Source organism: Rutilus rutilus (genome assembly GCF_951802725.1).
Source record: "Rutilus rutilus genome assembly, chromosome: 9".
NCBI classification, from domain to species: domain Eukaryota; kingdom Metazoa; phylum Chordata; class Actinopteri; order Cypriniformes; family Leuciscidae; genus Rutilus; species Rutilus rutilus.
Window position 1 is genome coordinate 1,606,769 of NC_140223.1, and position 27,500 is coordinate 1,634,268.

Consider the following 27,500-nt stretch of genomic DNA (forward strand, 5'->3'; position numbering starts at 1 on the left):
TATCATGTCAGTAGTCAGGCTGTACGTGAATGACGTTTGTTGTGCGGCTGTAGTTTATCATGTCAGTAGTCAGGCTGTAAGTGAATGACGTCAATAGTGCGACTGTAATTGATCATGTCAGTAGTCAGGCTATACGTGAATGACGTCTGTAGTGCGACTGTAGTTGATCATGTCAGTAGTCAGGCTGTACGTGGATGACGTCAGTAGTGCGACTGTAGTTTATCATGTCAGTAGTCAGGCTGTACGTGAATGACGTTTGTTGTGCGGCTGTAGTTTATCATGTCAGTAGTCAGGCTGTAAGTGAATGACGTCAATAGTGCGACTGTAGTTGATCATGTCAGTAGTCAGGCTGTACGTGAATGACATCTGTAGTGCGACTAGTTTATCATGTCAGTAGTCAGGCTGTACGTGAAGGACGTCTGTAGTGCGACTGTAATTTATCATGTCAGTAGTCAGGCTGTAAGTGAATGATGTCAGTAGTGTGACTGTAGTTTATCATGTCAGTAGTCAGGCTGTACGTGAATGACGTCTGTAGTGCAACTGTAGTTTATCAGGTTAGTAGTCAGGCTGTATGTGAAGGATGTTTGTTGTGCGGCTGTAGTTTATCATGTCAGTAGTCAGGCTGTAAGTGAATGACGTCAGTAGTGCGACTGTAGTTGATCATGTCAGTAGTCAGGCTGTACGTGAACAACGTCTGTAATGTGACTGTAATTTATCATGTCAGTAGTCAGGCTGTAAGTGAATGACATCAGTAGTGTGACTGTAGTTTATCATGTCAGTAGTGCGACTGTAGTTTTCATGTCAGTAGTCAGGCTGTAAGTGAATGACGTCAGTAGTGCGACTGTAGTTTATCATGTCAGTAGTCAGGCTGTATGTGAATGACGTCTGTAGTGCGACTGTAGTTTATCATGTCAGTAGTCAGGCTGTAAGTGAATGACGTCAGTAGTGCGACTGTAATTTATCATGTCAGTAGTCAGGCTGTACGTGAATGATGTCTGTAGTGCGACTGTAATTTATCATGTCAGTAGTCAGGCTGTAAGTGAATGACGTCAGTAGTGCGACTGTAATTTATCATGTCAGTAGTCAGGCTGTACGTGAATGACGTCAGTAGTGCGACTGTAATTTATCATGTCAGTAGTCAGGATGTAAGTGAATGACATCAGTAGTGCGACTGTAGTTTATCATGTCAGTAGTCAGGCTGTAAGTGAATGGCGTCAGTAGTGCGACTGTAGTTTATCATGTCAGTAATCAGGCTGTACGTGAATGACGTCTGTAGTGCGACTGTAATTTATCATATCAGTAGTCAGGATGTAAGTAAATGACATCAGTAGTGTGACTAGTTTATCATTTCAGTAGTGTGACTGTAGTTTATCATGTCAGTAGTCAGGCTGTAAGTGAATGACGTCTGTAGTGCGACTGTAATTTATCATGTCAGCAGTCAGGCTGTACGTGAATGACGTCTGTAGTGCGACTGTAATTTATCATGTCAGTAGTCAGGATTAGAGATGCACGGATGGGCTATTATTTAATCCGCAACTGCATCATAAAAATCATCATCCATCCGCCATCCTGCCGCACCAACGTTTTTGACCAATTTTCAAAACCGCACCCGCCCGCCATCCGTTGATTTGTGTATACATATATTTTTCATTTGATTGGTTCAACCGCCCGCCACCCGCCCAAATTTAATTAAAATATTATTTTTCGTCATGTCATCCGCCCAATCCGCGGCTGTAACCGCCAACCGCGCATCTCTCAGTAGTGCGACTGTTTATCATGTCAGTAGTGCGACTGTAATTTATCATGTCAGTAGTCAGGATGTAAGTGAATGACATCAGTAGTGCGACTGTTTATCATGTCAGTAGTGCGACTGTAGTTTATAATGTCAGTAGTGCGACTGTAGTTTATCATGTCAGTAGTGTGACTGTAGTTTACCATGTCAGTAGTCCGGCTGTAAGTGAATGACATCAGTAGTGTGACTGTAGTTTATCAGGTTAGTAGTCTGGCTGTACAAGAATGATGTCTGTTGTGCGGCTGTATTTTGGTCTGGCTGTATTCTACAGTGCATGTGTCTCCAGTGTTTCTATGGCGACTGGGGAGGCAGTGCTGTTGGAATAACATCCAGAACCTTTGAACAACGACTGGCCACAGGGATCAACTTACAAACACCAACGTGAGTCAAACTACACCGTTAGAACAGAATAAATGCTGATGTATAAAACAAGTGAGAAAATCACAGACTCTGAACATATGTGTCAAGTTAGTGATTGTTTTCATCATATTATTATATTATATATATATATATATATATATATATCTTTTTTTTTAAAATATAATAAACAACTCTTAAACAACTAAACTCAAGCTCTTGCAGTTGCAAAATGAAAATTTGAATATGTACCATGCATGTAAACGAGGCTTGTTTGCTGTGTGCTTGTGTGTGTATTATACTCATCTGAGTGTGTGGGTTGTGTAGGCACAAGAAACTGTGATTAGCACGCTCTCTCTCTCTCTCTGTCTATCTCTCTCATTCTTCTCTGTTCGTTAGAGTATAAAAATACATGCTGTTGTCAGGTGTTTTATGAGAAATGTTGCACATGATTGGAGCAGCTGTAAGTCACAGATTATAGACGTGAAATATGATTCTGATGAAAAGCACTTTGTGTTTTCTCTGAGCAATTACACACAAGCACATTTCCATGTTCTTGTCATTTTGTTTGGTCATTTTACAGGATAAAGGGAAAATACAGACTGTCCTATGTGTGGTCACAGGTGTTATGTGATTGTCTGTGGTTGTTTTGTCTTTTCCTTGACATTTCTGTTATGTAAATGAGTTAAAAAAGGTTAATGAACCCACCTGGACTTAATAATGGACCACACACACACACACACACACACACACACACACACACACACACACACACACACACACACACACACACACACACACACACACACCTATGGCACTGATATCCTCATATTTACTCTCCTGCATTGCACATCAAGTGCAAGACAAATGTTAAACAGCTTTGCTGGTTTTCATCATCTCAGCGGTCGTAATCGTCCACTCACTGCTTTATTTGCATGTGTCTTGCAATTCCCTCTTCCACCCTTTCATCTTGTTGTCCATTTCATCCTTTATTTCTCTCCTCCTCTGCCGGACTCCCCCTCACTCTCTCTCCGCAAACACTGTTAATCCTCCTCTTATGAAGGATTTTCTGCAGCAGGGAATCTGGCAACCCTACGCCCTTTAATTGTGAGCGCTGTTCTCAGATCAGCTTTGTTTTCTGACCTGCTTCAACTAAATGGCCACTTGAGTCTTGTGGAAATAATGTATTCTAGGTTTTTTTTATTTTTTATTTTTTATTTTTTTTAGCTTGGTGAAATTTTGCTGTTAAAGCCAGAACCATTACACTAGTGTAGATGGAAATGCTTGAGAAAACAGTCCTATTGTGTATACTTAACATGTTTGTGTGTTACTAAGTCAGGAGTTTCCTTCAGATGTCATTACACTATGTGTCATTATTAGGGTTATTATAGTTAAATACAACTAAAAGTTGTACTTGCTAAGTACAATAAAATAAAATAAAAAAAAGTTTGTTTTTTTTCACCGAGTTGCATACATGTTTTCTCAATTTCATTTAGTTTCACTTGATGTACTAAAATAACTCAAATTAAAATGAATAAATACTATATAAACATTAAAATATTTGAATAAAAATGACAAACAAAATTAGTAAAAAATTGATATTATAAAAATACAAAATAACTCAAAATATTAATAAACGCTATAATAGTATCTCAGTTATACTACAATAACACTGGTCATTATTCAAGTAGCTATAAGATATTAACTAACTAACCTGAACTGTTGCTGCTAATCACTAGAAATAGTATTTAATCAAAAAAAATGTTGGTTGTATATTCATTTTTATATTTAATATTTACTATCTATTTAATATTTATTTAAAATTGTTATTATACATTTGATATTAGTTTGTATATTCATTTTTAGTTTCAGTATTGTACTACTAATGGTTTTGTGTTATGTTGTAGGTTTTTCCCTGTTCTGTGTTGTACAATTAGCACAAAAAAAAAAACAATTATAAAAAAAAATTCAAGATTGAAACGAAAGAAACAAAAATGGTACTACTTATTTAAAATGTATTTATAAATTACATATAATATAATATGTAAACTTTTTTTTTTACATTTTGTTTGTACATTTTTACCTTTAAAATTGTACGTTTTATTTAATATTTATTTATACATTTCATTTGCTATTTAGCATATGTAGAATAATAATAATAATTGTCTATAAATAATTGTATTGTCTAATAAAAGCATTCATTTGAAATTCAATTATTATGTCTTTTTGCAGCCTGATGACAGATGCAGATACAATGGGATGTTTATGGGACCCTCAGGCTTTCAGTATCTTATGAGTTTCATATTAAATTCAGTGTGAATCATGTTTTAATAACGTCTCATTGACAAAGTGCTCGCTAAGAAAGAGAGTTAAAAATGAGACCAGCAAAGCAGAAAGAACGAGAGCCGATGTTTCTCACATCTCTCATGTTGTGCTTCAGAAATAGAAAAATAAGAAGTGAAAACCTTTGACGAAACTCACAGCGTTTCTAATGATCCCAGAGACTGACGGTGAATCCTGACGGTGACCTTCATCTTCCATCGCTCTGATTCACTGCTCGCGTTCATTTATCATCCGTGAGTCACGGCATGTTTAATATGCTCAAATTAATCAGACCAATCAGACAAGCTCGAACCGGTTCACAAACATCATCTCATCAGAATCTACACGAGTGAAAATTCTCTTTCTGTTTTTAAAGTTAATTAGAAACGTTTGAACGGTAACTCATTGTGTTTTGTAGTTCAGGCAGAAATATTCACAGTTTGATGCATGAGCGTAATATATATGCTAATGTAATGGACATACATTTTATCATGTATGTGGAAATTGGGATTCAGTTTCATAATTTATTAATTCCCATTATGCACGATGAGCAATTCAAACAGGTGTAGTAAAAATTTATTTTTCTTTCTTAGAAATTGCATTATAAAGATATTAATTCTCTGATATATTGCATCCAGGACCTTCTGTTTTATTTCACATTGCATATCAAATTTGGTTTAAAGGTGAAACTATAAATAATATATGAAGTATTGTAATATAAAGATATATATTCAAATACTCTAATATTCTATTTATAATATAATATATAGACTATACAACTATGTATAATAAATATATAATAAAGCATTTGAACACATCATGGACACTTGCATTATATTGACATGTTTCTAGTGAAGTGTTGGACTTCTCTCTGTCTCTCTAGCTGATATTTTAAGCGTCAGGATTTATGAAGCACTGCAGTATTTAAATGTTAAAGGTCTCATTGTCCCTCTGGTTTTATTCTTTTGGTTAATTTGAAATGGTAAAATAACTCAACTTGACCTCGGTCCCAGAGGACTTGTGGGTAATAAAGCTCTGAGACCACACACTGAGATCAGTGTCGTCTTAAACTCCCATCATGCTCTGCTGCCGTGAGATTTATCCTGATTCTGGAGGAGAGAAAAGTTATTTAGACCCCCAGATGCTGGATTAAACAGACATGAGGGGTTTTATTCTAGAGGATATTTAAGTACAAACACTCAAGTACCTTTAATAAAGACTCTTCTTTTTTAGGATACGCTTTTAGGATACGCACTCAATGCAAGACAGCACAGATGAATAGGGTAAAAAACGTATAGATATCACCATATTTTTCCAGATTATTGATACCATTAAGTTTTACGGAATGTTTTCTTAAATTGTTTTGTTCAAAAAATGCAAATGAGGCATTATCTAACTAAATATGCACTAATTTGCATATGTTTCCTGAAGATAAATCTGAACATTGGATAAAGTCAAGTTCAAAATTCTTGTTTTATTTTGTTGACAAATTAGAGATAAAGTTTTTTACTGAGGGGATTTTGGATATCTCTTTTTATCACTCTAAAAATCTGAAAACACTGTCAATAGACAGAAAAAAATACATTTCACCATGTTTTTAGGAATAAAATGTTATAAAAATAAGGTGAATGATGTTATGACCAAACCCCTCAGTAAAATCCTTCAGAATATCGATATGAATAAAGCTGTAAGTTTTGGTGTATATAAGTGCTGCTGAAGTGGAGGACAAAACTCATTTTTGAGAACATCTAATCTGCTAGAAGTTATTCAAATTTTTAAGCCATCTTATTGTTCGCTTGATGTTATCTTAATTAACGTTTGTTAATTCAGGTCTGGGATGAGGTGGGGTCTACGATCATGTCTATATAGTGAATCAGAGCCTCGTAGAAGGTGTGGTCCCATGATCTTATTTTAAGCATGCTTTGGTGCAGCCTCTTTTGAAAAAACAAAACAAAACCAGTTTAGACCCATCAGCATTAAATAATTGCCGACCAATTTCTAAACTGCCCTTTCTGGCTAAGTGATTGGAGAAGGTTGATCTTAATCAACTCTCAGCTTTTTTAAATGAAAACAAAATATTTGATATATTTCAGTCCGGTTTGAGGTCTCAACACAGCACTGAAACTGCCCTTCTCAAAGTGACTAATGATCTATTGCTGTCTGTAGACTCTGGGAACCGTGCGGTTTTAGTGCTTCTTGACCTTAGCGTGGCTTTTGACACTGTGGATCATGGAGTCCTTCTTGACCGTTTGAAGGAGTGGGGTGGGATTAGGGGGCTTGCTTTTAAGTGGTTCTCGTATTTCCATGGAAGATCTTTTGCAGTGGAGTTTGGAAGCTGTATTTCGTCTTCTCAGCCTATTTCCTCAGGGGTTCCTCAAGACTCATGTCTTGGTCCTGTTTTATTTTCCCTATATATGCTCCCTCTGGGATTACTCTGCCAAAAATATAATGTGTCTTACCATTGTTATGCTGATGATATCCAGCTATGTGCCCATGAGATGTAATGACGACTCCAACATTACAACTATGTTTGAGTGTTTGGACGAAATAAGGGCATGGTTGGCTGCTAATTTTCTGCCGCTCAATGAGTCAAAAACGGAAGTGCTGATTTTTCGTCCACCTAAGTTAGCCAAACAGCTTTCTTTACACCCCTTAGCCACTAATGTCATCACCCAAGCGAGGAACCGTGGTGTAATTTTTGATTCAGAGCTGAAATTTGACAAACAAGTCAATGCCGTGGTTAAAAGAAGTTGCTATCAATTGCGGAGCATCTCGCCAAATTTGAAGAGAATTCTGTCTTTTAAGGACATGGAAACTGTCATTCATGCTTTTATTTCATCCAGATTGGATTATTGCAACTTGTTATATTTGGGATTGTCTAGAAAGTTGCTATGGTGTAAATGCAGCAGCCAGACTGTCAGGCACAGGGAAATGGTCTAGAGTTTCTCCGGTGCTGGCCTCCTCACACTGGCTTCCTGTGGATTTTAGAGTCCAATATAAAGTTTTGACCATGGATTTTAAAGGTTTGCATGGTCTTGCTCCGGAGTATATAGCCCATCTGTTACAGCATCATTATTCCGCTCGACCCCTAAGATCATCCCAGAGTTTGCTCTTACATGTTCCCAAATCACGGTTGAAAACCAAAGGAGATCGTGCACTTTCTGTGGCAGCCTTTCTTTGGAATAGTCTTCCACTGCATATCAGATCCTGTGACTGTTTTAAATCTGTGCTGAAAACACACCTCTACGCTGTGGCCTACAGTTGCCCCGAGGTTGTAGGATACTGATCAGTGTTGTATATTGAGCCATTGTTTTGTGTTGAGTAATGTTTGTTGAGTGTTTATTGAGTCATTTTTAGACATGTACAGCACTTTGGCCAACTTGTGTTGTTTTTAAATGTGCTTAACAAATAAATGTTGATTGATTGAACACAGCTTTTAAAGATATGTATTGTAATGAAATTCTACAGACGCAAACAGATAAAGTGCAATAAAAAGTGTATTTTGGATGTTTTCTTTCCATAAGTCTGAAACAACACTTTATAGAAAAAGCCAAATAGCCTAAAATCTCAAAATGTACGAGTGCATGAAAAAACTGTAGTGTCTTGCCTCAAGAACATGAACACGACGGTTACAGCTACACAAGCTCCATTTCACGCGCGGTTGCATTTCAGAATGCTGGATTACAAAAATGAGTGCAGATTCACAATGCAACGTATGCTCAGCAAAACTTCCTACAGCAGCATTAGTGTAAATAGTCTTCATCTTTGAGTGTGTGTGTGTGTGTGTGTGTGTGTGTGTGTGTGTGTGTGTGTGTGTGTGTGAGAGAGAGAGAGAGAGAGAGAGAGAGAGAGAGAGAGAGAGAGAGAGAGAGAGGTATATAATGTTCAATTTCTAAGTTCAGTTGTTACATGATTTCTGTATTATAATCTTTTTTCATTTATTATTATTCCCTATTTATTTTATTTTATTATTAATATTTTGTTATTTTTATTTTATTTGTTTTTGCAATATCTAGCCATATATATATATATATATATATATATATATATAATATTGTCTTTTTTATTTAGTTTTATTATTATTATTTTCTGTACATAGACTTCACTAAATGTTCATGTTTCTAAATAATTTTCTATGTTGTTTTAATGCTTTGGCAATGCAAAATGTATCTTTTTGTCATGCCAATAATGCTTTCTGAATTGAATTGAGAGAGAGAGAGCGAGAGAGAGACAGAGAGAGACGGGGAGAGAGGCAGACTGAGAGGGAGAGAGAGAGAGAGAGAGAGAGAGAGAGAGAGAGAGGGAGACTGAGAGAGGGAGACAGAGAGAGAGAGAGAGAGACAGTGAGAGAGAGAGAGAGAGAGACGGGGAGAGAGAGAGAGAGAGAGACAGAGAGACAGAGAGAGAGAGAGGGAGAGAGAGGGAGAGAGAGAGAGAGAGAGGGAGAGAGAGAGAGAGAGAGAGAGAGATAGAGAGAGAGAGAGGGAGAGAGAGGGAGAGAGAGAGAGAGAGAGAGACAGAGAGAGAGAGATGGATCTGTTGAGAGAGGAAGAGTTGCACCTGCATCTGAAAATTTCTTCACCTCGTTCTATAATTAAGATTTTGATGTTAAATTGAAACCCATTTTCGTTCTTTGGAATGTTTTGAAGATAATTGCAGATAATTATTTGTAATCATCTATAAAAAACAGTCTGTAGTAAAGCCGTCATCTGGGTTATTTAACTGAAACTAAAACTAAAACCATACAAATATTTTTGTTACTTTAAATAAATTAAACGTTAACTGACATAAAAATATATAAAAATTGTTTTATTTATTTTATTTCTTGTTATTATGTTAGGCATCATTTTGATAAACAAGGTAAATGTGTGTGTGTGCGTGTGTGTGTGTGTGTGTGTGTGTGCGCGCGCGTGCGCGTGTGTGTGTGTGTGTGTGTGTGTGTGTGTGTGTGTGTGTGTGTGTGTGTGTGTGTGTGTGTGTGTGTGTGCGTGTGGAATTTTCATCGCTGATGATAAGTGTGTGCTGGTGTTTGCAATGTTCATGATCAGAGTATGTGTGAGTATAAACACACACACACACACACACACACACACACACACACACACACACACACACACACACACACTCAAATTTGTCCGTGAGAGAAGAATCTGATGTTTTGTGGAGTTCATGAGAACTCTGAGACTAGTTGTCTGTATACCAGCTGACATATGAACACAAATGTGAACTGCCTGGAGTGTGTGTGTGTGTGTGTGTGTGTGTGTGTGTGTGTGTGTGTGTGTGTGTGTGTGTGTGTGTGTGTTCAATGCTCTCTGCGTTTCCCTCTTCAGAGAATTGAAAGTGGGATCAGCGCTGTGGGATTGATCTCTGCTTCCGTAAATGATGATCCAACAAGAGAGAGAAACTGCAGGGAAGCATCTCTGCTTCAACTCGAGTGTGTGTGTGTGTGTGTGTGTGTGTGTGTGTGTGTGAGAGAGAGAGACAGAGTGAGACAGAGAGCTTCTTCATCTCTTCTTCCAAACATATTTTTGAATCCTATTAATTGAGATTTTGATGTTGAAACTCATTTTCTTTTTTTCTCCCTCTCTTTTTTTGGAATGATCTGAACATAATTGGTGATAATTATTTGCAATTATCTATAAAAGCCAGCTGTAGTAAAGCCAACACACACACACACACATACTCACACACACACACACACACACACACACACACACACACACACACACACACACACACACACACACACACACACACACACACACACACACACGTACACACGCACATACACTCACACTAATTGGTTGAGTGCAGTTTTCCTTTCATCAGTTCAGAGATGGAGAGATGAGTTTGAAGTTTCTGCTTTAAAGCCAGTCATATTTTAGTGTCATTGATATATTATAGGTTTTAATATTTTTAATAAGATTTTTTCCCTATTTTCTGTTTGTAGAATTTTAGTTTGTTTTAGTCATTTGTTTGTGTGTTTTTTGTTGTTGTTTTGTCTGTATTATCATTATACTTTTTTGGTGACACTTTGCAATAAGGTTTCATTGGTTAACATCAACTAACGATGAGCAATATATATATTTTTAGATGTTGGCAAAAATCGGCAACAACTATAAACTGCACTGGCAAAGCAATACCAGTGTTTCTCACAGGATTTTGGTAGATCTGTGGTGAGTGGACCTCGGGCCTTCTAGGGGGATCGGGGGCATGCTCCCCCGTAAGAAAATTTTGTGCATTTTAATGTTAAATTCAATAAATCTGGTGCACTTTGAGAGTTCAAAATTAAAAGTGCCAACCCATATTCAGTGTGCAAATTAAACAAAGAAAAAATTCAAACCTCTTTTAGTTGTGTCTACATTACACTACTACATAATAATAGTTATAAAATTAATCCCATATATTGTAAAACAAATGCACTGAAAAATAAAGGACGGTCATTAAAGCGGTAATGTTTGCACTTAGGTTTTATTACGCATTTAGGAGAGTATTGCAAGAAGCTGCTTACATTAACCTTACTTTCAAAAAAAAAAAAAAAATACAATCATGATTTTTCATGAAAAATTATGTTAGAATTGTAGGCCTAAAATACCTTGGTGTATTATTAATTATTTTTATCTTGTAGCTACCCAAGCAGCGTTTCGTGCTCAGATGTGATGGCGGAATGAATACATTACCAAAATGTGATTGCAGAAATATATTTAAATTATCCATCAAATTGTCATTTTCTCCTTACTGTCTTGCGAGTTAACAATAATGCCTGACCAGTAAATTACTCAGTTAACAAGAAAACATTTTGGCATTAGGGATTGTAATTAGTTAATGCCTAAAAATGTAAAAGTTTTACCTTCTAAATAGAATATAGTTTAATTAATTTAAAAATTCGTCGCCAGAGTGAATGGGAACATGATTTATTGAAAATATTTGAAAAAATCTAAGTGTTTCTTAAGTCAATACTTTTCAATGGCTTGTCAACTTTCCATTCCTTCTCTGCGTGATTCTAGTCAGCGCTGGATTGTTGTCAGCGCCAAACGCATTTTTGAGCTCGTGAATGCTGATTCTAGTCAGTGCTCGAGCGCTGGTCTATGACTGGAAAAATAATAGAGTCGTTGCAAAAGTAATGATAGGCTACATGTCACTTTAAACTGGAAGATTTTAGAATGTTAGGCATTCTTTTGAATAAGAAATAATATCAAGTCTTCAAAATACAACTCGTCAAAACTCTGCGAATCACAACAAGCGCGCGCGGTGAGAACACTCACAGCAAACACACACCCGAACTTGACTGCACATCATATTTGTGACATTATTGATACGGCTTTCAATCGTAATGCAATAGAAATGAACACAAAAAATCTGCCTAGTGCCTACAACACTGACGGTGGACGTGCGGTCAGGAGTAGAGCGGCTGCGGACCAATGTTTTTTTTGTGTTTTTTTAGCGCTGCTGACGTATTCTTTCACGCACACCATAGATGCGTGTGCACACACAATATGATATCACACTCTGCGCATGTGTTTTACAACATAATTTAACAAAAACATAGTCCTAACACTTTTTAAATAGCCCACTTAAAGTGTTTATTACAACTAAATTACTAAATGCTTAAAATGAATAAAAGTAAATGAACAAAAATTTGTGTTACATATTTAAACTTGTGAACTGTGTGAACAGTTAGTGTGTGCGTGTAACCATTAACACATGAACGCCCCCCGTTGAGAACCACTATTTTAGAGTGAAATTTAAATGAATCTGTGAGTCTGTTCGTTTGAGTCAGTTCATTTGGGTCAGTTCATTTGAGTCTGTTGGTTTGAGTCTGTTCGTTTGAGTCTGTTCGTTTGAGTCAGTTCGTTTGGGTCTGTTCGTTTGAGTCTGTTCGTTTGAGTCAGTTCGTTTGAGTCTGTTCGTTCGAGTCTGTTCGTGAGTGTTTGTTTTTTGTGGAAAATATTGTGTTACATGAAAAGTTACAGTAATGTCCATATGAATGTAAAGTTGTTAATTTAAGTTTGTTAGTTCCTGGCACTGAATCCCTCAATGTGTTCATTGCTAATTTGCTAAAAGCGTTTCTGCTTCTGTGTCTCGCTCTCGTCACTGGTTAATGGCTCTTCTCTTCATGGATTTCTCGGGTTAAGTCGATGCGCTAATGAGCCGTGCTGACGAGGTCAGTGTGCTGGAGGTCAAAGGTCAAACCCCCTATCGGCTTCATAGAAAGATGAGCTCCAGAACCATCAAAGTGAGAAAGCGGGAAACGAGGGAGTGGAGAACGACAACATTAATTTCCTTAATGGTGTGACATTTCCAGAGGCTCGGGGTTAAACTCATCATAGCTATATTTCCAGAGGATTCATTAACCTTTGACCTTTCAAATGCACTGCAGACGGTATAAACGATTTATTTATCTGCGTGTCTGTGTTTTATTTTCCCAGGATGCATTGCTGCAGTTGGCCTCCATTGTTGATGTCAGCAGCCTTCAGACAACCATCAAAGATGTGCTCAGAGTCGTCCTGCCAAACGTGGTGCGGTAACACACACACATACGCACACACACACACACATACCCACACACACACACTCGCACACGCACACACTCGCACACGCACACTCGCACACGCACACTCACACACGCACACACACACGCACACACGCTCACACACGCGCACACACACACACACACGCACACACACACACAATCACGCACACGCACACACTCACACACGCACACACACGCACACACATGCACACACACGCACACACTCGCACACGCACACTCACACACGCACACTCACACACGCTCACACACGCACACACACACACACACACACGCACACACACACACACAATCACGCACTCGCACACGCACACACTCACACACGCACACACTCGCACACGCACACTCACACACGCACACGCTCACACACGCACACACACACACACACACACACGCACACACACACACACGCACACACGCACACACACACACAATCACGCACTCGCACACGCACACACTCACACACGCACACACACGCACACACTCGCACATGCACACACACACTCACACACACACCTACACACACACACGCACACACACACACACACACACACACACACATGCACACACACACTCACACACGCACGCACACACATACGCACACACTCTCTTTCTCTCACTCACACACACACACACACACACACACACACACACACACGCACACACTCGCACACACTCACACACACACACACGTACGTACACACACACACACACACATGCAGCATCTGAAGAACTGTTGTGTAAGACGCTCTTCTCCGGTCCTCAAATACATTAAACATCAGCCTTTATTAATAGTGTTTTTTAAGTAAAGAAAACTGTATTGAAACTGTAAAGTGTTGAAATTGTGTTTTTTACAGTCATGTGACGGTTTAATCGTTTAAACCTCGTTCATACAGGATTGATTTATAAACACGAGCAGAGCACATGATCACTGACAGTATCTGACTGACAGTAAAGAAATCATCAGATCAGATTCAGATGTTCGGTGTGTGTACGGTGTGTGTGTAGATGTTCAGTGTGTGTACGGTGTGTGTGTAGATGTTCAGTGTGTGTGTACGGTGAGACAGGAGGGTCAAAACTCATTCAGATTCAGCAGCAGTTTGGGCTCTGATCTTCATCAGCATTCTGAGTGTCTTCTGAGAGAAAATAGATTCTCCTGTAGGGTTTATTGATGTTGCATTTGCAGCACTCTCAGGAGTGCTTTTGCTGGGAGTGCTGAGAAAACACACACACACACACACACACACACACACACACACACTGACGCAGTCATACCTGAGTGCTGTTTCTTTTATTGATTATTTTCCAACAGCGATACTCACACTCAAGGACACTTCAAACAGATGACACCATTTCTCTCTATCTCTCTCTCTCAAACACACACACACACACACACACACACACACTCACACACACACACTCACACTCATTTCATTCTGCAATATTGTTTCACACTTATGGAAGCCCATTTCTGCTACATGCAAAAATACAATCATGCTCTGGTAAGACATAAAAAGTCGAAATTATGAGACTAAATCATAATTATGAGATAAAAATTCCAATCATGACATTAAAAGTCATAATTATGCCATACAAAGTCGAAATTATAACAAAAGTGGAAATCATGACGTAAAAATTTTAAATTATGAAATACTAAATGATGTTTTATTAACAAAGTTCGGGAGGAGCAGGTTCAGATAATTAACCAAATTATGCACAGCTGGAGATTAATCAGTAATCAACTCAATGACAGAGTATAAATTCACAGCAGACCTATCTCTGTTCATTGAAAGTTTGTCAGCATCCCTCCTCCACCCCATCTCCTCACTTCCAGTTCCATCTACACTTACCAACTGGGGGGAGTACTCTGGGTTCGGGCCTAACTCCGAGCTCGGAGCCCTCTCCCCGGACAGCACGCCAAATACGCATAAACTTATTGTACTATTATATGTAGATGAGAACTCATGAAATTGATTTATGACATTAAAAGTCACACTTATGAAGTTGAATGACATTCTAAATTTAAATTATGATTTAAAAAGTCGAAATTAGGAGTTTTTATCTTATAATTATGAATTTGAAGTCATAATTTTGACCTTTTCTCTTAATTTTGGCTTTTTGCCATAGTTATGACAGTGACATCATTTCAAATTTGTATCTCACAATTATGATTTAATATGTCATAATTTCACATTTTTAATGACTTAAACATCCAAGTTGTTTGTACTTAAAAATTTAAGGCAGCAACTTTTTTTTCTTTTTTTAACAGTTAAGACTTATGAATGCAGATAATCCAGATGTGTTTATGAATGCAGATATTCCAGACATGTTTATGAATGCAGATATTCCAGACATGTTTATGAATGCAGATATTCCAGACATGTTTATGAATGCAGATAATCCAGATGTGTTTATGAATGCAGATATTCCAGACATGTTTATGAATGCAGATATTCCAGACATGTTTATGAATGCAGATATTCCAGACATGTTTATGAATGCAGATATTCCAGACATGTTTATGAATGCAGATTATCCAGATGTGTTTATGAATGCAGATATTCCAGATGTGTTTATGAAGATAATCCAGATGTGTTTATGAATGCAGATATTCCAGACATGTTTATGAATGCAGATTATCCAGATGTGTTTATGAATGCAGATATTCCAGATGTGTTTATGAAGATAATCCAGATGTGTTTATGAATGCAGATATTCCAGACATGTTTATGAATGCAGATTATCCAGATGTGTTTATGAATGCAGATATTCCAGACGTGTTTATGAATGCAGATATTCCAGACATGTTTATGAATGCTGATAATCCAGATGTGTTTATGAATGCAGATTATCCAGATGTGTTTATGAATGCAGATATTCCAGACGTGTTTATGAATGCAGATTATCCAGATGTGTTTATGACTGCAGATATTCCAGACATGTTTATGAATGCAGATATTCCAGACATGTTTATGAATGCAGATTATCCAGATGTGTTTATGAATGCAGATTATCCAGATGTGTTTATGAATGCAGATATTCCAGACGTGTTTATGAATGCAGATATTCCAGATGTGTTTATGAATGCAGATTATCCAGATGTGTTTATGAATGCAGATTATCCAGATGTGTTTATGAATGCAGATATTCCAGACGTGTTTATGAATGCAGATATTCCAGATGTGTTTATGAATGCAGATTATCCAGATGTGTTTATGACTGCAGATATTCCAGACATGTTTATGAATGCAGATTATCCAGATGTGTTTATGAATACAGATAATCCAGGCGTGTGTGAACAGCATTATGAGGGATCGGGACTGTAATGACTTAAGTGGCTCTTGTCTCTGTGTGTGTGTGTGTGTGTGTGTGTTTGCAGGAGTGTGTGTTCGTGTACCTGTTGGAGGCGGAGTCTCGGCTGCGATGTGAAGATCCGCCCCATGAGGTGCCGATGGAGGGGAAGCTCAGGTAAGGGGTGGGGCTTCTGCTAATCACCTGTGGGTGCATGTGGTAATCTAGCGGCTTTATTTATTATTTTTATTTTATTTTTAATGTACAATTATAGTACTATATTTTACAATGGCATCGAATTACAGAAAACTAATTATAGTTATATAGTTTTTGTTAATATTTTTTACTTTATTTTTTTTTATATGTCTGATTAGTTTTTTAAGTTACATTTTTATGTATTAGTTTATTTTATTAGTGAAATAAATATTCAGTTAGTGTTTTTATTTCAAGTAATAAAAACTAAATCATAATTATGAGATGAAAAAAGCTAAATTATTACTTTAAAAGTCAATATTATTTTCGATTAAAAGTCGAAATTATGAGGAAAAAGTTAAAATTATGATTTAAAAAAGTCATAATTATGAAATACTAAATTGATATTTGAGATTATGACACGTCAACTTTGACTTTTTATCTCATAATTATGAATTATACATAATTATATATAATATATAACTATATATAAATATGTTATAATTTAAATCATATAATATTTTATAATATATATATATTATGATAGTTTCTCAATGATACTATAATAACACTTTTATGAACACAATAGACAAGATGGATAAAATCTGTAAGTACAAAATACACAGCAAGTTTGGAAGTGCATTTGAGGATGATTTGTGTTCTTCACACGAGTTCACTGTCAGTTTCAGCTCTTGTGTGTGTGTGTGTGTGTGTGTGTGTGTGTGTGTGTGTGCGTGTGTGTGACACTGGATGTTTAGTGTCAGTGTTATATGGTTTGCTGGTTCTTCTGAAGACAGATGAAGAGATGTTCTGATGTTCTGGTAGATTTCACTCTCACCCCTGATGAACACACTGATTCCTGTTGTGTGAGAAATGTCAGAATCGAGCGCTCGCCTTTTCTCTCTTCTCTCTGAATAATGACACGTGTCAATCACGTCTGACCTCTGACCTCTGCTCCCGTACCTCGTAACATCGTAAAAGTCGAAGCAGTTTCTTGTGTTTGTGTGCTCGAATTCCTATGGAAGCTTGTTTCCGCCACGGAATATAAAAATAAAAATTGCAACTTTTTTTCTCACAATTGTAATTTTATATTTAGCATACTTCCTTTTTTCTCATAATTCTGGAAATTGAGTGCACTTCCATAAATTGGTCTTCGAGAGGCAGCCAGTAGGAATTTTTAATGGCATGTCGTGTCTTTCGCGCGTATCATTAATAGCGAATGACTTTTCTGTTTTTCTGACCTCACCATGGATCTTTTCCATTCTGCTAATGGTTCTGATGTCAAGCTGTCAATCAAATCTACAGTCCCGCCCCCCCTGAAGTGAGATCCGCCCACTTCTCCCCCTCTCTAATTAATTGGCCGCTTGCAGTGATTGACAGTTATATTCCTGGTTGCCTGGGGAAACCAGATCCGAGTGTCAGCCGGTTTGAAAGTGCTGAGCATTACATCATACAGATATATATATATATATATAGAGCTGTAACTTATTAAACCGAAACGGCCACGCAATGACATTTCATGACAGTTCTGCTTAGAAAACATCACATTTTCTATTGAGAATGTAAAAATCAAGTTATTTTTGCTGTTGCCTTCGGAGCTGCTTGCTGAAATGACACGCAGGAGCTTTAATAAAGCGAGACCGACCGACACACACACACACACACACACACACACACACACACACGCACGCACACACACACACACACTCCTGCGGAGCGTCGACCTTCTCAGCGATTCCCATCCAAACGCCGGGATTATCCGTGTGATCCGTCAGTCTTCAACACTTGAGCTTGCAGTCGCTCACTCTCTCTCACACACACACACACACACACACACACACACACACACACTACTTGATCCTGCAGTCGCTCACTGTGTAAATATGTGCTGTTTGATGTGTCTAATGCATGAGGAAGGTCGAGATCTTCACACTAGTTTGACACGGATACGGTGTAATCTTCATCTGACGTGTGTGTTTATTCTAGGGCTGTACAAGAATCCCTTAACCGCATTATTAGACCGTTTTCTATGGCTGCACGAAATATTAAAGCCATTTAAAAATCATAATTTAGTTTCTTCAGCGTCTCCGAGTGGCTCAGTTCACAGTAATGCTGAACTAAAGATGTCTGTGTGGTTTAGAACGTTCATCTGGGAACATTTCTCCAGATTTGTAACGTAAATCGTTTATAAACCATCGTTCTTGATCGCAAGTAAACCGTATCTAGTTTAACATGTGTACATGTTCTGCAGCATTTAATATCGTAAAGAACTGGACAGATATTTGAAAGATTAAGTGACATTTGAATAAACAAGGATTTGATCTGCTGTAACAACCACAACCACAGGCCGCTTTATCTGTTATAATACATTATTACATTATGTATTTTAACAGTGTTGATCAATAAAACCACATGGTTACTTGCTTTTGATACTTTATTTATTATTATATATGTATTTAAGTCATTTTAAAGGCTATTGTTCACTTGAGTCTATTTTTTATCAGAAAAATATCCAATTAATCGTGAAAATAATCAACCGATTACTCGATTACAGAAGTATTAATGGTTAGTGACAGCCCTAATTTATTACACCAGTTTTTTTCTAGTGTGTATTTAAAAAAAACAACTATTTAAGTCCTTCTACTTCAAAATGTAATTGTGTTACTTCAGTTTCTTTGTAATTATTTGCGAAATTTTGTCAATCTTACACCAATTTATTTACAGTATAGTTTTACTTTCAACATTTACATCCATCAGGATGCTAATTTCAACATCGAAATATTCAACAGTACACAGTTTTGTAAGTAGTGAGTCATTCAGAAATCCAATCTATAGGTTCAAAACACCCTGAAATAGCGAGTCTGTGAAAATACCACGAATATTCTGGAATATAATCTCGCTTCAGCATATCTGTGTGGAGAAGAGGGACGAACACGTGTGGAATTGCATTATTCAGTGTGTGTTTGTGTGTTAAATCCCCGCAGAAGGAGTTTAAAGGAGCTCAGTAGAAGATAAGAGTGCAGAAATGAAGCTCTGCATGTGTTCTGTATCCTCTCAGGCATTTCTTTTATTAATTATAATATCTGCTCATTATTCAGACCTCACACACAGGCTTAATGTCCTTGGCACTGAAATGCATGTGATGATAATGCGATTGAAACAAGGCGACACCTTTGATTGTAGTTATTGTGTGTGCAGTAACATTCAGAGAGGAAAAAACACATTTAACCCTCATTGATCATGTGTGTGTGTGTGTGTGTGATCATACAGAAAGAAAAGAGAAGCACAGAATAATAGAGACGTGAGCATTTGAATGCCATTAGATGTGTGTTGTGTGCAGGTGTTCAGAGTAAAGCCATTTATCAGAAACACAATGATCGACCGCTTTCATCCGCCATTAACATGAGAAAACACACATTTACATGAAACCGGAGAGAGAAACATGAAAGAGACGGACAGAGAGGTGAATCTGATGGCAGGTGAGATGGTTGCCAGATATTAAAGCATAATTCACTCATAACTCATCATTTACTCACAGTCATGCTATTTCAAAGTACTTTCTTATGTAGTCTCTAAAGCCAGATATCGGATTTTCCCGCATAACTTCCAGCAATAAACAGATGATGACTTACATTACAGTTCGGTATAGTAAAAACAGTGAAATATTATTATAGTGTAAAAATGTTTTCTATGTGAATTTATAGTTATATATGGTATATAGTAAGTGCAATTTATTCCTGTGATCAAAGCTGCAATTTTAAATTAAATAAAATAATCTCACTCTCTTTTATTTATTTGTGTGTGTGTGTGTGTGTGTGTGTGTGTGTGTGTGTGTGTTTTGTATATTAGCTCTGTAATGGTGTAAATTAAAAGGCTTTTAGAAGCCAAGGTCTCTCTCTCTGTCTCTCTCTCTCCTGAAGAATGTTCCGGAAATCTGGAAAACTGCAGAACAGGAGGACAGACGTGATGACAGATTGTTAAACACACACTGGTCTGTCCAGTATGAAACTCTATTCGATACTGAAGGAGAAACAATCAGTCTTTGGCCTTAAAGGGATAGTTCACCCCAAAATGAAAATTAGCCCATGATTTACTCTGAAGTCATCCTAGGTGTATATGACACTCTTCTGTCAGATGAATACAATCTGAGTTATATTAAAAGTGCCCTGGCTCTTCCAAGCTTTATAATGGCAGTGAATGACTGTTTCTGTTTTGAAGTCCTTAAAAGTGCATCTATCCATCATAAAAGTGCATCTGTCCATCATAAAAGTCCATCTATCCATCATAAAAGTGCATCTGTCCATCATAAAAGTGCATCTGTCCATCATAAAAGTGCATCTGTCCATCATAAAAGTGCATCTGCCCATCATAAAAGTGCATCTGCCCATCATAAAAGTGCATCTGTCCATCATAAAAGTGCATCTGTCCATCATAAAGTGCATCTATCCATCATAAAAGTGCATCTATCCATCATAAAAGTGCATCTGTCCATCATAAAAGTGCATCTGTCCATCATAAAGTGCATCTGTCCATCATAAAAGTGCATCTATCCATCATAAAAGTGCATCTGTCCATCATAAAAGTGCATCTGTCCATCATAAAAGTGCATCTGCCCATCATAAAAGTGCATCTGTCCATCATAAAAGTGCATCTGTCCATCATAAAAGTGCATCTGCCCATCATAAAAGTGCATCTGCCCATCATAAAAGTGCATCTGTCCATCATAAAAGTGCATCTGTCCATCATAAAAGTGCATCTGCCCATCATAAAAGTGCATCTGCCCATCATAAAAGCGCATCTGTCCATCATAAAAGTGCATCTGTCCATCATAAAAGTGCATCTGTCCATCATAAAAGTGCATCTGCCCATCATAAAAGTGCATCTGCCCATCATAAAAGTGCATCTGTCCATCATAAAAGTGCATCTGTCCATCATAAAAGCGCATCTGTCCATCATAAAAGCGCATCTGTCCATCATAAAAGTGCATCTGTCCATCATAAAAGTGCATCTGTCCATCATAAAAGTGCATCTGCCCATCATAAAAGTGCATCTGTCCATCATAAAAGTGCATCTGTCCATCATAAAAGTGCATCTGTCCATCATAAAGTGCATCTGTCCATCATAAAAGTGCATCTGTCCATCATAAAAGTGCATCTGTCCATCATATAGTGCATCCACAGGCTCTGAGGGGTTAATAAAGGCCGTCTGAAGTGAAGCCATGAGTTTGTGTATGAAAAATATCCATATTTAAAACTTTATAAAGTAAAATAACTAGCTTCTGGCCATATGAGCATGGAAGTGGATGATGTGTACAGGCGCCCTTTCATTCTCTGGTCGCACCAGTAGTGACGTCACCGGACGGTGTTTTCACGTGTGCTTCAGACACCGGTCATGCCGGAGGGAATCAGGGAATCACGGTGACATTCATAACCCAACACAGTTTTAATGTAGCATTTATATTTATTTATTTCATTTCAAATACAGGTTTAGTTAGTTCATTTTCATTTACAGATGGTGGACAAATGCGAAATCACCGCGGCGAAAATAAACCAGCCGCATTTCAAAGTCGTTCCCGAAATGACCGCCAGGTGGCGCAAAGGGACATTGTGCAAAACAGCAGTAATTGCCGCATTTTAAAATGTAAGTGGGTTAGGCTAATATAAAAATATCAGAAGTCCAAGTTAGTTCGGGATTCGAACCCATGTCATCTATATGACCGTAACGTAAGTTCAACCACTCGGCCACGATTCACTCTTTGCGACATGGCCTAACGTTCCAGTGTGTGTTCGCTCAAACGCTCTTCATTCAAATGAACGCGCCGCCGCGTTTGTCCAACACTAATTCAACATGCCAGAATAAAACCTGGCTTTAGAACAATGCATAGCGCCACTCGTCGTGGTGTGCCAAAAAAATTACAATAATTTAGTTTCATTTATTTCAGTGTTAATGTTTGAGTTAAAAAAAAATCCTCTACAAATTAAATTAACAAATTTTTTGGATTTTTTCTTTCGTGATTTGTGTGGATGACACACAGCGACATATACAGTATTATCAGCTGTATTATTAATGCTTAATTTCGAGAAAGACCCGCCGCGCGCAGTGAGGGAGACCAAACTTAGTAAAAAAAATATCCAGCGCGAGAGAGGCAAAGAAAAACGCCTGTTCTTAATTTATGTTGCTTTGAACTTTTTTCGTTTTGTACCGTTTTAATTTTTTAATTTAGCTGCAATTTCTTTGACAATAGAAATTTAAAATGTTGCAAGAATAAGATTCTGTGTTTCTTATTTTGCATCACAAAGGGAATAAACTCTATCGATGCAACCCTGTTTAAATAAATAAACTGTCCCGACACTTTATTCATATACCTTGAAATGTGCGATGGGTTTTCAAACTTAATTAATTTTCTTTTTCTTTTACATTTTCATTTTCATTGTTTATTTTTTAATTGAAAGTAAAACTGTATTGAAAGTATTTTTCTGATTTGTTCGATCTGTTTTGAAAAATGTCTTCCGTTGCTATGGCCGGGTATCACTGTCAGTCATCTCAATCTCGTGAATGATTCACACACACAAAAAAAATAATTTAGCAGATTAAAGACGAGCTTCATCATCTTCATTTTCTGGTGCAATCGGCTGACAGTCTTCCTTCATCAGATGTGTCGTCTTTGCAGCGGCACAACTGGAATGTTGCAAATTTATGTTGTAATGTACAATTGATAATTAAACAAGACGATTGACTTTAATAAACAGATGCATATTTAAGCATCAAGAACGGAAAAACAAACACTGTCAGCCAGGCACGGCGTTATGGGTGGGCCTGACGGGCCTAGGCCCACCCACTTTTCAACAGGCCCACCCAAAACTTTTCTTTAAAAAAAAAAAAAGTTCTAATTTTGTCAAGAACTATAAAAAATCGTCAATAAGCTCATAATTTGTGCTAAAATAGTCTAAATGTTTAGTTTTAAAAACAAATTTAAAAAGCTGGTTACGTCTATTTTGATGTTTCTGCGCAAATTCAGCAGACAGTGGTTCGGGTTTGTTCCGATCAGAGCTCGTGAGCGGAGAGCGCATTTCTGAATATTCCGCTCCGCTCGCTCATTCCGCAGGGTCGCTCGCTCAACCCAGAATGGCCTGCTTCCTGGTTCGAAAATATGTGGAATAAGGGCTGCCTCCGACTCGAAAAAAATTCTAGTCGACTAGTAGCTGTTCATTTAAGCCATTCGTGGACAAATCGCCCCTGTATATTATTTTAATTATACTACTTAAGCTATATAGCCTACAGGATAATGAGCGTTTGTAATATCCGCACTCAAGCGCACGACCGACCGCTTAAAGCTAGCCACAAAGAACCGGTAAAAGTAATGATTATGAATGTCTAAAATAGCAAGGAGACATTTAATTATTTATTAATAAACTGGTGTTTTCTTTGTCGCTGCAAAGATGAAGTTGACGATGCGGACTCGCCATGAACGCCAGAGAGAAATTCACATTTCATATGGATTTCATAATCAGAGAGCCTATTTCTTTTGGTTTTGAATATTTTCGTTTAAAAGTAGACATGTCAAGCTTTCTATAATAGATAGATAGCTTGTGCCTCACAGATTTGAGAAATATAGGCTGAGTTTCGGCGCCCTTCAGTTCACGTGCAATGTGATCAATGCGGCGCCTTATTACATTGTCTGCTATATATTTTCTTCTTATTTTAAATACAGGCAATTGGTTGACAAAACATTGATCAAAATTAAGATACAATTTATACAAAACGAAAATCTTTTAAAAAGAGTCTTTCTACAAAACAAAACTCATTGAAGTGGTCAAAATCATGTCTTACATCATGTCATGTCTCCAGACATATTTGCGCATCTCATGATGTATCATATCTTTCTCGGCGACCAGCGCCATTGCTAGGAGGGCGCCAGCGCCTCTGCCTCGAGATTGGATGATAGCCCTGAAGACGCCTAGCAATGGTATACCTTTAGTGGTAGTATACCTTTAGTTAAGTTATAGTCAAGAGTCTTCATAGCGCACTAAGAGACAACGCCAGGTATGATGCGTAATGGAGATTACAAAGCGCTCTTCTTTGGTCAGAACCATGGAGAGCGATCGCGGATAGGTCCGTCCTATGCACCGACACTTTTTACAATGCAACAAAATATTTAAAGAGCATCAAGCTATTAAAATCTATATTATACGCACAGATAATATTAGTCAGTAATTTTTATTAGGTTAAACAGTGATTGGATAACGTTTTTAATTTAAGGCCCACCCACAATTGGTCTGGCCCATCCAAAACTGAAATCCTGGCGCCGTGCCTGCTGTCAGCTACACTGAGATTCGATCTCAGATCGTTTGAAGCTCCGAAAGGCTATTGTAAATGCCTTGACCACAGAGCTATCGTCTGAATAGCCTAGGTCTACTACTGTTTGTTCGGTATTTGAACCGATTTGAATTCGGCCACGAATTTGTTTTGTTTTATTTTGTTTTAAATGTATTTTTACATATTTTGCTTTCGTTAATGTTAACCAATTCTGTTGTAGCATAATAGGCCTATATTTTTTCCCTAAAAGTTTGTTTTATTCTCTGCTTTGTTTGTTTATATTTTTACATATTCAATCAGTCTCATTTTTGTTCAAATAATGAAAAAAGTTTTTTTTTTTTTTTTTTTTTTTACAAGATCTTGCCATGTTTCTTTCTTTTTTTCAATTTTTTTTTAAATAAACAGATAGGAAACTTACCTTTTAAAATGCCGCAGTTGCTGCTGTTTTGCCCTGTCACTTGCGGCACCCGGTATAGCCTAGTCATTTCGCGAACGACTTGAAATTCGACTGGTTTATTTTTGCTGCGGCAGTAATAGGCATTGTGGTTGATTATTTATTAAATAATTCAATTGATAATCATAACAACATGTAAGCCTATTTAATTCTGAATATAACAAAGAATGCTTAAACCGACTAACATCGGTTAGTAACTGCAAGTCCTGAAAATGTTTTAATTTTATGTAAGTAAATGACAAGTAACCTATTGACATAGCCTTTCTAAATTATAGAAAAACTGGGCACACAATTTTAACGTGTCTACTTTGTTTAAATTTAATGAATTTGAATTCGTTTAACCACAATATTTATCTTGAATTTATCTGTGGCCTCTCAGCTCAGATTACTGCCGCGGCAGATTACGTCATAAAGAGAATAAACTGACACTTTTCAAAGTCTGTGATTACAGCGCCACTCAGCGGTAAAAGGCAGCAAATACACATCCCAATTTTGCCGCCGCGGGAACGGCGGCGGTAAAAGTCTCATTCTGGTTGTCCACCATCTGTATAGGTTTTCATATATATATTTATATTCTATTTATATTATATATTTTTTAATTCAAATTCATAAAGATATTTTTTTAATTTTGGGTAACACTTTATTTTACAGTGTCCTTGTTACATATGTTACATGTACTTACCATAGTAATAACAGTAAATTATACGTAATTACATGTAACTAACCCTCAACCTAACCCTACCCTAACCCTATAGTAAGTACATGTAGTTAAGTATTATTACTCAGCACTTAAATATATAATTACACTGTAACAATGACACCTTAAAATAGTGTAACCAAATTTAGTTTTAGTTCATTTTTGTGTAACGTTTTTTTATCTAATATTTATCATTTTTTTGTTTTATTTTTATTCCAATTAACAAGTTTTAATAGTTTTAAAAGTTTTAGTTAACGAATTTAACCTTTTTAATACGTCACGTAACATAAGTAAGCGTTGTTTCATGTTGATTTTAACGAAGATGTTCTTGAGAAACACAAGTGTGTGTTTGTTCAATCTTTTAGGAATCCCGTCCCCGTGTTTACAGGATCTGTTCTCTCGTTTGATGTGGTCAGGGACTTCACACACCTTTATAAGACTTCAAACAGACGCCGTGTGTGTGTGTGTGTGAGAGAGAGAGAGAGAGAGAGAGAGAGAGAGAGAGAGAGAGAGAGAGAGAGAGAGACGAAACAAAAGCAACAGCATCTCTCGATGTCTTTGCCAAAGATCTAAACACACACACACACACACACACACACACACACACACGGAATGAGTGTAAAACCTCTTTAAAAGGGTCCGGCAGTGGTCAGCCTGTAATCAGACTTCTGGACCTTCTCGACACACGCTTCAGGTTGAGGCCAGAGACGAGAGAGAGACACAAACACACACGCATACACACACACACATACACACACACACACACACACACACACAGACACACACACACACGCACAGACAGGGTGCAAATTGGTTTTCAGCAGCTGAATAGCTCAGGCTGTAAAGAAGCAGTGCATGATGGGAAAGCCGTCAGTGTGGAGCTGTGCTTTGCTTTCTTTCCTAAAGCCCTTTAAAGTGGAACAGATCAAACTTCCCCTCTTTTACTGATTCCTTCTTTATTCCCTGCAGAGGTCGTGTTGAGAATCAAATCCCAGCGCACTGCGACAGCACTGGAGCGCTACAGTAATCAGCTCATTTGTCCAACAGAACATTACATCATCGTGCTTTAGTTTGTTCATCCGAGTGAGTCAGTTCGTTCCAGTGGCCTGATTCACTGAGTCACTGATTCACTGACTCACTGATTCACTGACTCACTGATTCACTGATTCATACACTGTAAAAAATGAATCATGGGTCTTGAAGAAAATTGAGGTTCAGTGTTGTATAGAACATATAGACGACTTCACTAATAAAACTAAGAGTTACATGTCCTAATTTTTTAAGGAAACACACACAGTTTTGAGGCTTGAATTGAGGAACCGATTAAGCTGATAAAAGGAAGGCTATTTATTTTCAGATAATTAGTTCAATTATGCGGTTTTATGTAGAGACACCGTTGTTAGTTCCCAGCATGCTTTGGAAATGGAGGGTAAATATTAAAATTAACTGATTTTATGTGTTTTTGAGTAAAGGGAAACATCTGTTAATGTGTAATGTTCAGTTATGTCTGATATGTTGAAGTTTTGAT

The 27,500-nt window shown here is 37.4% G+C and overlaps 1 protein-coding gene across 5 annotated transcripts in view; it reads left to right on the forward strand.

The window, feature by feature from the left end:
* pde2a (phosphodiesterase 2A) overlaps positions 1-27,500 on the forward strand; it is a 185,969-nt gene that overhangs the window by 111,131 nt on the left and 47,338 nt on the right. For all 5 annotated transcript variants that reach the window (XM_084420110.1, XM_084420112.1, XM_084420114.1 and 2 more), the window contains 2 exons: positions 12,901-12,990; positions 16,402-16,490. In XM_084420110.1, the coding sequence (XP_084276236.1) occupies positions 12,901-12,990; positions 16,402-16,490 (179 nt within the window). The remainder of the gene's footprint in view (positions 1-12,900; positions 12,991-16,401; positions 16,491-27,500) is intronic.